The sequence below is a fragment of the Cavia porcellus genome, unplaced genomic scaffold (genome assembly GCF_034190915.1).
Source record: "Cavia porcellus strain 051 isolate PalLab524CR breed Dunkin Hartley unplaced genomic scaffold, mCavPor4.1 scaffold_4, whole genome shotgun sequence".
Lineage (NCBI taxonomy): Eukaryota > Metazoa > Chordata > Mammalia > Rodentia > Caviidae > Cavia > Cavia porcellus.
The window spans coordinates 120,993,884-121,006,023 of NW_026947487.1; the positions used below are offsets into that span (position 1 = coordinate 120,993,884).

Sequence of the window (12,140 nt, forward strand, 5' to 3'; positions counted from 1 at the left end):
TCTGGCCTGGGGCAGACTCAGAAGAGGCCGAGGTAGTGCTCTCTCTAATAGGGAGCTTTTTGCCAACCCCACTGGAGCTGTGCTGTCAGCCGCAGGCAGCCTGCCCTGTGTGCTGGCCCCAGAGGGCGCGGGAGCTTGTTCCCGGCAGGGCTGGGAGACAGAGCAGTGAGTCAGCCTTCAGCCTGGCACCGGAGCTCTGGGGATGAGAAGGAGCGAGCTTGGCCCCACGCCACCCAGGCGTAGGCCTACGGATGCTTCCTTCAAAGCCTCTACCCTTGCTCAGACACAAGCAAAGGAGGCACAACCAAATGTTCCCCGCCGCCGACCCCCTGAATGTGGACAGCTGGAAGCCAGGCCGAGAACACCACCTCATCACACATGGGAGGGGGGGCGGAGCGCCGCCGCAGACAAAAGACTCGGTTCTGGAGGCACAATCCGGAACTTCCCCCAAGAGGAGACCACGCCACAACCTGCGCAGACCCCAGCCCTGAGTAGACCGACTCGGGGCCCGCTCTCCACGCCCTCCTGTGAGCAAGGCCGTGCGTCCTGGCTCCCTGCAGGAGAGTGCTGGAAGTCCTAGGCCTTCATCACAGGACTCAGTGCGCCGCACACATCCGCGCCACACCCATCGTCCCTCCCGCAGTCCTAGCACCAGTGTCCACAGAGCAGGTGACATCAGGGATGAGTCAGGCAGAAACCTCCTCCCCCATCCGTCAGGCCAAGGCTTGGCTCGGTCCGAGGCCAGGATGCGCACTCTGGCATCCCAGGCTCCCCGCCCCCCTACCCCGTCAGCCCCGGGGGGAAGGGCAGGCAGCGCCCTCGGGCCGGGGCCGGGACGCTGGCTTTGCGACCGCAGCGCTCCTGACTCAGGCTCCTGGGCCCTGCCGGAGGTCTGTGTTCCCGTGGATCTAGGGTCGGCTCCAGATTTCCCTGCTCTCCCAACCCGGGGTCCAGCGGGCGTGGGGAGAGACGCCTGAGCCCCATTGTCCTCGGCGGGGCCCGCACCCTCGGGGCCCCCCCCTCCCTCCTCAGCGCAGGCGCGCGAAATAAGTGGTGCGGCGCTGCGGGAGCGAGCGGGGCGGGCCGGAGCTCGGGATCCGGGACTGGAGTGGCGGTGCGCGGCCTCGAGGGCGGGACCGAGACTCTGCGACGGGGGCCGCATTGGCCGCGCGCGGCCGCCGGGGCGGGGACGCCGCTATAAAAGCGCGCGCCTGGGTGTTCGGATTCTCCGCAGCATCCGAGCCCGCAGCAATCATGAGGGAGATCGTGCACATCCAGGCCGGCCAGTGCGGCAACCAGATCGGGGCCAAGGTGAGGCCGCCCGCCCTGCGCCCCGGAGCGGAGTAGGGAGCTGGGGAAGGCTGGGGAGGGGCACCGTGCTCCGCGGGCCGCGCCCCTCGCGAGACCTGAGACAAAGGACCCGAGCCCCGTCCCGCGCCCCTCGCACCCACCTCGCCTGCTCAGGTGAAGCTGCCGCCCAGGTGAAGCTGCCGCCCAGGTGCGGCGAGGATGTCTAGCCGAGGCGGTGCCCGGACGTGGGTCTGCTCAGGCCACCTAGTGGGCTGGCGGGCGGGGCAGCTGGGTGGGGCCCGGTACGACGATGACCCCTTTGCAGGAACGCCTGCCCGCCTTCCCTTTGTTAAAGGGTCGGGCTATCCGATGACCTTGGTCCAGGTTGGACCCCTGTACCCGCCCTGTCGGCCGATCCCCCGCGGCCCGCAGAGCCTGGACCTGAGAACAAAGCCTCAGCCCGACTGGGCTGTGCCGAGGGGCTCTGCTCTACAGTCAGCCCGCCCCACGGTCGCAGGCCACCCAGGAGAGGCTTGGTGCAGTGACTGCGGTGCCCGGGAGGTGGACTTAACCTGCCTGGACTTCCGCAGCTGCCCTGTCCACAGCCTTGAAGGCTGTCTTTTGCCCAAGGTCATACAGCAAGTGGAAGACACGGCCAAGGCCCTCCTCAGCTCTTCGCCGTGCTTACTCCCGACCTGGGGTTGGGGCTGGGTGGAGGAGCCGGCCTCCCTTCGGAACACTATAGGCCTTGGGCTTTGTGAGGACCGAGGCCAGGGGCACAGCTCCCTGAGGGGAGACGTCCTGGAGGGAAGGGGCCGGGGAGAGACTCCTTGGAGGCTGTTACTATGGAAACAGGCTGGAACAAAAAAGCTAATTACCAGGGGCTGGGGCAACCACGTGGCTGACATGTAAATTGCAAGTTTAGCTCTAGGGTGGAGGTGTCTCTGCTGGGGAGACTCCCTAACCACTGTGAGGCAGCTGCGCCTGCTCCAGGAGGGTGTGGGGAAGGGGGGGAGGAGGGGAGGCTGGGGGCCAGAAGCCTCGAATCAAATCAGGACTCCTGGGGCGGTGGCTGGCAGCTGGCCTGACCTGAGGGAGGGGCTGAGGACTCATTAACTGGTCACAGGGCCTGGTCTGCCGGGAGCACCTGCTCCTGAACTAGTGACTCTCCATCTGTGGTCAGGACTGGCTCTGTACTGTGACCCCAGGCACGCTTATATCAGCCTAGAGCTCAGGACTGGAAGTGAGGGCCATTCTAGGTTCTTCGCCCCCATGGGCTACTGGATAGAGGCAGCACCTGAGAACTGGACTCTTGGCTGAGATTTGTTCTGCTTCTCATTGCTAGAGCCCTTATTCTTCTTGAATTACTCTTAATTTATTTTAATATCTGAACTGGGTGTGGTTGTACATACCTGTAATCCCAGCACTCTGGAAGACTGAGGGAGGAGGCTCACAAATTTGAGCCCAGCCTGGGCAACTAAGCACGACCCTGTTCTCAAAAAATAAAGGACCAAAGTAACAATTAAAAAAAAAAAAAAAGGATTTGGGATGTAGCTCTGTAGAAAAGCCCTAGTTTCAATCCCCAGTGAACAAAAAAAACCCCCTTATCTTTTGTAACAATGCGAACAGCAGAGAACCAAATTTTCTTTCTTTCTTTCTTTCTTTCTTTCTTTTTTTTTTTTTTTTTTTTGATATTGGGAATTGAGCTCAGGACCTCACACTTGCCTAGCTTCAAGGTGAATTTTCATGAAGTAGATGAACATCTTCCTTTGCCACTGCTGCCCTTTATGCAGCTCCTGTTTGGTGCCTCTGTGCTAGACAACCCCAGAAGCCAGCCTGGAATCCTCAGGCAATAGGAAGCCTTCCCCCTCACCCCATCCACCTCCACTCTGATAGCTGAATGTGGGCTGCTGTGGGTGAAGGACTTGTGTTTCCATGCCCATTACCATCACCAGTAGCTGCTGCCTAGGGTAGGGGCCTTGGGTGGCTGGTGGAAGTGCACAAAGGGTGGGGCGGAGCCAGGCACATTTCTTTCTGAGCAGTCTGACTCCCAACCTTTACTCATCTGACTTGTGTGTGTGTTTCTGTGGTGGGAGAAATGGGCGTTACCTGCCTCAGGGTGAGACTCTTGAAGCTAGGGAAGTTGGGTGCCTTGCCAAGGATTGGGGGGCAAGGTGGGTCAGGGTGGGTGGGGGACAGATGACCCTGGACCCCTACCTGCATGGTTCCCGTGGCTGAGGTCCCAGGGGCCAGTCTGGGAGCCGCCCTGAAGGGGTATTGCAGGCGGCTTGTCTTTGTCTGCGCCCCACCAGCTGCTGACCGACTCGGCCCCTCCCCCATTTCTGGGCGGGGCCGGCTTCCTAACGCCCCAGCCACTGCTGGGAGGACACAGACGGATGCCGGGATGGGGGTGAGGGGTGAGGGGCCTTAGTCAGCACTCTTCACTGCCTACTTAGGCACAACAGGGTCAGCACCGCGGACAGCGCTACGGTGTCGGCAACCGGCCCTGAGCCGCTTAGTGAGACTGCCTGGGCTATGGGATATTCGTCCCCATTATTTTATTAATTATGTATATGGTGAGTGTTACTGATATTATTTTAAATTACGTTTTAATTAACCTTTTGTGTTTTTGTGTCACCAGGGATCGAACTCACAACCTTACACTTGCTAGGCAGGTGCTTATGCCACTGAGCTAAATCCCTGCCCCAAATTAACTTTAAACACAAATGCAATTGGTTAATATATTTTTCCTGTAAAAAAATTTTTTTCTTGAGACAGGATCTTGCCATGTAGTATAGGGTAGCTTCAAACTCACAGTGATCCTCCTGCCTCAGCCTCCTTAGAACCTGGATTTTGGCATTTGCTACCATTTCTGGCCTTCTCTATAAAAAATTGAAACATTGGGCTGGGGATATAGCTTAGTAGCTTAAGTGCCTGCCTGGCAAGCTCAAGGTTGTGATTTTGATTTCCAGTACAAAAGAAAAGAAAAGAAAAGAAAAGAAAAGAAACATTGCAGAACTGGGTGCAGTAGCATGGACCTGCAATCCCAAATTCCCAAGAGATTGAGGCAAAAGGATCTTGCATTTTGAATGGTGGCACATGCCTGTAATCCTAGTACTCCAGAGGCTGAGGCAGGAGGATTGCTGTGAATTCAAACTCATCCTGAACTATATAGCAAAAACTCTGTCTCAAAACAAAAACAAAATGAGGAAGAGGAGGAGGAAGAAAATTTAGGGATAACAAAAATACACAAAAGAGGAAAAGAAATTCAGCTTTACCCTTACTGAGAGACGAGCGTCCCTTAGAATAAGCCACTAGATCCCTATGAGTTTTACAATAATTTGTTTAAATATGTTAGGTTTGTTTTTAAAAGTTAACTTTACTAGGGGCTGGGGATTTAGCTCAGCAGGCATAAGCGCCTGCCTTGCAAGCAGGCAGTCGTGAGTTCAATCCCTGGTACCAAAAAAGACAAAAAAAAAAAAAAAAAGTTAACTTTACTATCTTTAAAAAGCTAGTATTAAAAAAAAAAAAAAACTAGTATTCACATGACAAAATTAATAAAGGGTAGCAGGGGGAAAAGTCCCTCCAGTCTGGGACTGGGTCCTGAGGCACAGCTTCCTGTGTTTGTCAGAGACAGCCAAATATAGGTGAAGGCCAGCAAGCTGTTTCCTAACCCAGTTCTTTTGAAGAGTGATTTTTTTCCCACCAGCACCTGACTGCTAAGTGGAGGCCTGTCCCTCCACTGGGTTGAGGGCAGAGTCTCTGTAGCTGCCTTTCCTGGATGCTGTGCTCACACATGTGCTGAAAGCTCTATATGATGCATGCAAGAGGACACCAGGGTGCAGGGATTCCTTGTGACCTGCCTGTGATCATGCAGCTGGGATGAGCTAGGACTGGGCCTCACTGCTGCATCACAGTGACAAGCGCAGAGTTTGAGAGGTGCTGTTTCCTCTTGCCACCTAGAAGAGATGGGTGGGCTCTGCAGATGGTGAGAAAATGAGCTTTTGAGTTGTAAGTTCCATGTGGACATGGGGTGACCTTTGCAGACCCAGCAGAGGATGTCTGTTGTACTCTCAGGATCCCTGTGGCTCACTGACTAGGGCCAGCTATGTGCCAAATTTGCTGGACCTCATCACTGGGCAGTACTGGCACTAACACTGAGGGCCCCTACATGCTTCAGGCAGCCTGGACGTGCAGACAGCACAAGGCTTTCTGGAGCCTAACAGGGACCATGTCTGAATTTGATGCCAAGAACTGTGAGGTTGGAGAAAGGACAGGGTTTAACTAGCCTTGTGGTTATCCACCAATTTTTCCTCTGTCTCTTGCAGTTCTGGGAGGTCATCAGTGATGAGCATGGCATAGACCCCAGTGGCAATTATGTGGGGGACTCAGACCTGCAGCTGGAGCGCATTAGTGTCTACTACAACGAGGCCTCCTGTGAGTACCTGTCAGGCCCTAACCCTGGGGAAGGGGCCCTAGTTGGGCAGAACAGTGGCACCCCTGCCCCAGTGGGTTGCCCAAGAGCAGGAGGGACTGGAGATGAGACACCTAAAGTACAGACAGCAGGTCACAGAGACAGCCACCACAGAGTGAGAGGCACATATATGTGGCAGCTGTAAGGGACAAGAATGAGCTGTATCCTTGGGGTCATGGGAGGTACATGTCTTGTCTTGGCTAAGGTCTACTGTTACAATGTGGTTTTTCTTTTCTTTTTTTTTTTTTTTTGGTACGGTACCAGGGATTGAACTCATGACCTCACACTTGCCAGGCAGGTACTTGTGCCACTGAGCTAAATCCCTGGCCTACAATGTGATTTCTATAGCATACTAGTGGAATAGTACCTCCCTTCAGGACCACATGACTCAGTAGTAGGGCTGAACCTCCTTATGAGTCCAAGCCTTACGATGAGAGCAGGTGCCGCCGTCCACAGACAGGATTTAGAGGGGAGGGGGTATCTGTACCTCTCTGTGACTTGTGTTACCAAAACTCTGTCCCTTCAGCTCACAAGTATGTTCCTCGGGCCATCCTGGTGGATCTGGAGCCCGGGACCATGGACAGTGTCCGGTCTGGTGCATTTGGGCATCTCTTCCGGCCAGACAACTTCATCTTTGGTAAGATTTCTCTGTCCTAATCTCCACTGGCAGCAGCCTAAAGAGGGAAAACCCAAGAGTTCTGGTGCCTTTGAAGCTTTCTGTATACAGTGGAGGGAGGAGGGCCAAGGCTGGCTCCTGTACCCAAGTTCTTGTGTTCTGCCCTTGGCACTGGGCACCACAGGGCTAGGAACCCAGCACTCTGCAATGGTAGATGATTGGGAAGTCCTGGAGTGTAACCCCTTGAGCGCTGCTCATCACTTCCTCCTCTTGCTTCCCTGTAGGTCAAAGTGGTGCTGGCAACAACTGGGCCAAGGGTCACTATACAGAGGGGGCAGAGCTGGTGGACTCAGTCCTGGATGTCGTGCGGAAGGAATGTGAGAACTGCGACTGCTTGCAGGGCTTCCAGCTGACCCACTCACTGGGCGGGGGCACCGGCTCAGGTATGGGCACCCTGCTCATCAGCAAGGTGCGTGAGGAGTACCCCGACCGCATCATGAACACCTTTAGTGTGGTGCCCTCACCCAAGGTGTCAGATACCGTGGTCGAACCCTACAATGCCACGCTGTCCATCCACCAGCTGGTGGAGAACACTGATGAGACCTACTGCATCGACAATGAGGCACTATACGATATCTGCTTCCGTACCCTCAAGCTGGCCACACCCACCTACGGGGACCTCAACCACTTGGTGTCAGCTACCATGAGTGGAGTCACCACCTCCCTCCGTTTCCCAGGCCAGCTCAATGCTGACCTGCGAAAGCTGGCTGTGAACATGGTACCCTTCCCACGCCTGCATTTCTTCATGCCTGGCTTTGCCCCACTCACTGCCCGGGGCAGCCAGCAGTACCGCGCCCTGACCGTGCCTGAGCTCACCCAGCAGATGTTCGATGCCAAGAACATGATGGCTGCCTGCGACCCGCGCCATGGCCGTTACCTGACGGTGGCTACGGTCTTCCGAGGCCGTATGTCCATGAAGGAGGTGGATGAGCAGATGCTGGCCATCCAGAGCAAGAATAGCAGCTACTTTGTGGAGTGGATCCCCAATAATGTCAAGGTGGCTGTATGTGACATCCCGCCTCGAGGGCTCAAGATGTCTTCCACCTTCATTGGCAACAGCACCGCCATCCAGGAGCTGTTCAAGCGCATCTCGGAACAGTTCACGGCCATGTTCCGGCGCAAGGCCTTCCTGCACTGGTACACGGGTGAGGGCATGGATGAGATGGAGTTCACTGAGGCCGAGAGCAACATGAACGACCTGGTGTCTGAATACCAGCAGTACCAGGACGCTACCGCTGAGGAAGAGGGTGAGATGTATGAAGACGACGAGGAGGAATCCGAGGCCCAAGGCCCCAAGTGAAGCCACTCACAGCTGGAGTGCAGGGCCACACAGCAGCCAGGGCCAAGACAAGTAGCGTCTGCCCCAGAGCCATCTAGCTACTGACACTGCCCCCAGCTTTGCTTCTCACCAGCTTGTCCCAGCATCCCAGGGCTCCCGAGTTAGGGTCCTCAGTATTTATGGCTATCCCACCCACAAGTCCATGGCTCAGTCCTCCCCATATAGGCCACCTCTGTTTCCTGTTGCTCTTGGGCTCTTTGTTTTATTGTGTTTCCAGGCCTGATGTTTTATGGTTTGTTTTTTACTGGTTGTGTTTATATATTTTGGGGGGATACTTAATAAATCTATTGCTGTCAGATGCCTGTGCCTCATGCCTGAGATTCCTTGTTATTCTGGCAAGCTGGGTTTGGAGAGTGAGGTGAGGCACGCCACTGTCCCAAAGCACAGTCCTGGAAGCACACAGGATAGAGTGAAACTGGCCCTGACTGGGTAAGCCCCTCGCAGAGCATCCCTCCCACCCCTGCACACATCTTGTTACTCAGGAACAGCCCACACTTGGGCTTAGTGTGCCCTTCCTGCTCAGTGGAGTGCTAGATGGAAGGTGTAGGATGCCCCACCCTACCCCACCCTGTCAGATCCCAGTATGAACCAGGGAGACCAGGAGGGAAACTGGAGCATTCCCAGAAGAAATTGGGGAGGGATGGGATGGGAAAGTGGAGATGGGGTGTGGCCAAGGGACCAGGGATGCACTTGCTCTGCACACCTCCTGGCTATTATCACTGGGAGCTGCAGAATGCCAGCATCCAAGGCACAGGCCCCTGGCATTGCCAGAAGAGATGCTTGCTCAGCACCCCACCACCTCTGACGGTAAAAAGCTGAAGCCCAAAGAAACCCACTGCCCAGGAGCCCATAGTGGGTGTACTTTGGTGGGCTGGGACCAGACTTCTGTTTACAGCCTCCCTGTGGCCTCTCCCTGAGAGCAACATGTGGTATCAAACCTCAGTCCCTGCACTGTGCTTAGCTGTACCTCATGAGTGTCTTCAGTGCTAATGATGACCCCTCCCTAGGTCATTCTGCAACATGGCTATCGGTGCAGCAGAAGAGGTTGAGGGCTCTGAGACCCCAAACAGCCCTATGTCTATGAAGCTGGCCCTGGTGCAGCTGGGATCCGGTGTACCACATGAAAGAGAACACAGATAAGCAATGCTGCGTTTCACTTAGCTCAAACTACCCTAAAACAGCAATTCACTCTGGGGTAACTTGATTTTTCTATGTCCTGTGGTGTTGGCTGGGATGACTGCAGGGTCTAACCCTTGCCCTGGATTTCTTCCACAGCAAGTTTGGCTGGCTTTACATAATGGTTTGGATCTCAAATGTCCCCAAAGGCTCGTGGTTCCCCAGCCTGTGGCACAGGGTGGTGGGCAGAATTGGGTTCCTGGGGGTGCCTTTGGAGGAGACATTGGGCCCTACCCTTGCTCTCTTTTCTTTCACTTCCCAGCTTCTGTAAGATGCACAAGGCTCCTCTACCACACATCCTACTGAAAGATCCAAAGCAAGTCCTGCAAGTCCAAAGCAACAGGGCTACAGGACCATGCCTAAAGCCCTGTCTACCTATTTATCCTCTTTCTCTGTCTCTGTCACTCTGGTGTGCTACAGAGATTGAAATCATGGTCTTCACAACATCCCCAGCCCTATGTATGTATGTATGTATGAATCTTATTTTGTAGTACTGAGGATTGAACCAGGGCCTTTGCAATGAGCTACATCCCTAACCCTTCTTTAGTTGCTGGGTTTGTTTTTGAAATAGGGTATCAGTAAGCTGGATTTGAGCTTGTGAGCCTCCTGCCTCAATCTCCCAGAGTGCTGGTTTCACAGGTTCTGTGGTCATGCCCAACTTCTTTCTTCCTTTTATGTTGGTTTTCTCAGGTATTTTGCCTCAGCAATGGAATGGCAACCTGCTCACCTTCTGCATTCTAGAACTCCACAGATCCCACATCTGCTGCCATGTCTAACATCTTGCTGGCCTTTCAATCTCCCATGTGTGCCCGAGCTCATGCTGGGTCCTGTCAGTCCCTTCTATGTGTGGTGGCCAGGGGATACTGTGAATAGCCACTGCCAGCCTTCCCAATCACAGCCTGCAGCAGCCCTCTCCAAGGCCTCCTCTTCTGCTCCTTCTCTCACATATGTCTTGTTCACATCCCTGTCTTTCACCTTCCCTAAACATTCAGGCTGGGCCACTCACACAGGTATGTGTGTGTGTGTGTGATGGTTTATGTCGGTGGTACCCAAGGCCTCATGCCTTTGCATTGTGCATTTGTGATTGGTTCATTGCCTAGCGCTTGGATTGGGGATGTGAGCACTACAGCCTAGGGGTGGAGCCAGGATGTAATGTAATGGCAGGAAGAAGGTGTGTCTCTCTCTTTTGCCTGTTTCCTCCTTGTTCTTTGCAGTCGCCATGAACTGCAGCCCAGTCATGCCATCCTGCCTTGGAGCCCACTGAGTATGGACTAAGACCTCTGAAAAACTGTAAGAAATAAACCTTTCCTTTCCCAATTTTGGGCTTCAGGTATTTTGTCTCAGCAAGGAGTAAAAAGTAACTAAGATAGTATGTGTGTGCAATGCACCGAGCATGACTAGCTGGGATAGAACATGTGTGTTGTGTGCTCAGAGTTGGTAGGAGGTGTCCAGTCTGGGACCTTACTTGCCATGGTTTCTTGGAGCAAGAAGTAAGGTCTGGCAGGAAATCATGCCTGGGTAATGAGTATGAAGTGTGTGGCTCTACTCTGCCCTGAGCTCTGCAGTCCTTTCCTCTCTTTGTTTCTTTCTTTTTTCCTCTCTTCTTCACTGATGCTTTGTGATTCCGAGTTCAGGTGCAGGTCATGTACCCTTTCCCCCTTGTCAGAAAGCTCCTACACCTGGGAGCTCAGCCTGTGCAGGAATGTACACAGGGCCTCCCAGGATCAAATTTAGGTCTAAACTCCTGACTGCTGGCCTTGTTGGCACAAGAAAGGGTCCCATGCTGGAGGCCATAGGCTTTGATCTGTATGTGGTCTGTATGCAATGGTGGACAGTGGCTTTCCACAGAAACCAGTAAAATCTGAACTGGATTTTGCCCTGGAAGGGACGCTGCAGAGGTGAGAGGCTGGGAGGTGGAACCAAGAGGCTTTATCTTGAGGTCATCTTTCCCGCCCCTAAGCAATTTACCTGTGGTGCGAAATGAATTCCATTGGGCTACCTGTGCATCAGTAATGCCCCTAAGGTACCACCCCAAACCTAAGCTTTATGTATGCCCCCACACCAAGTGTAGGGCAGAGTGAATGCCAGACCATGGTCTCTCTCCACATTCTTAAAATAAAGGTCACTTTTATTTCATATTTTTATTCTACCAACCTCAAGGTTAAAAGAGGGCTTCCTTGTCACACTTCATGACTGGAGCTGTCATGTTCCTGTCCTCCGGAAACCTATCCTGTTTTAAGGTTCAGTTTGATCACATGGTGCCTAGCATGAGTTTCTCTCCTCTGGTTTGGTCTAGTGCAGGGCTTAAATCCAAAACAATGACCTCCTGTTATTTTATTTTTTAAAACATCTATTTATTTTATCTTTTAAAATAGGGTCTGACTGTACTGCCCATGCTGGTCCTGGGTTCAAGTACTTCAAGCAATCCTCCTACCTTAGCCTCCTAAGAAGCTAAGACTATATGCTCCTGTCACCTTGCTGAGCCTTCCTGTAACTTAACTTTATGTATGTGCATGTGTTGGTGCTACAGATTGCACCGAGAACCATGCACCTGGGGCTTTGCTTGTGCTAGTTTGGTGCTTTATCATAGAGCTACATTTCAGTCCTCCTCCCATAATTTTAATGTAACATAAGACATGCTGCCCACAGATCGTCTGCAATGAAGAAGTAAATCAGTCACAACTCACAACTTGGTAGGGACAGAAAATCTAACCACGCTGGGCATGTTGGCATTTTATTATTTTTTTAAACTTTTTTTTATCGGTGCGGGGCATCGAACTCACGACCGCCTGCTTGCAAGGCAGGTGCTTATGCCGCTGAGCTAAATCCCCAGCCCCTGCTGGGCATGCTGGGACACATCTATTATTCCAACTATTCAAGAGGCTGAGGCAAAAGGGCTACCAGTTTGAGGCCAACCTGGGCAACCTTATCTCAAAAACTCAAAACTAAAACGAATGAGGTGGAGCTCAATTGTAGAGCACTTGCCTGGCAGACCCTGGGCTCCATCAGAACTGGAAAAAGCAAATCCAGCCACAGCTCGCAAGATTAAAGGTACCAGCCGGCGATGAGTAATCCAGATCGAGGGCCTTTGACACTCAAGATCCGGGGCGGAACAAGATCCCATCAACCCTGCCCTCCGCAACCTACTTACACTGTCTACCCGAAGGCCATAGCGTTCTCCGATT

At 53.4% G+C, this 12,140-nt stretch overlaps 1 protein-coding gene across 1 annotated transcript; it reads left to right on the forward strand.

Moving 5' to 3' along the window:
• Nucleotides 1–1,125: 1,125 nt before the first annotated feature.
• Nucleotides 1,126–8,077, forward strand: Tubb3 (tubulin beta 3 class III). The gene is made up of 4 exons (XM_063247890.1): nt 1,126–1,311; nt 5,619–5,727; nt 6,291–6,401; nt 6,665–8,077. Exons 1-4 carry the CDS (start codon nt 1,255–1,257, stop codon nt 7,738–7,740), a joined length of 1,353 nt encoding a protein of 450 aa, XP_063103960.1. The 5' UTR covers nt 1,126–1,254; the 3' UTR covers nt 7,741–8,077.
• Nucleotides 8,078–12,140: the final 4,063 nt, after the last annotated feature.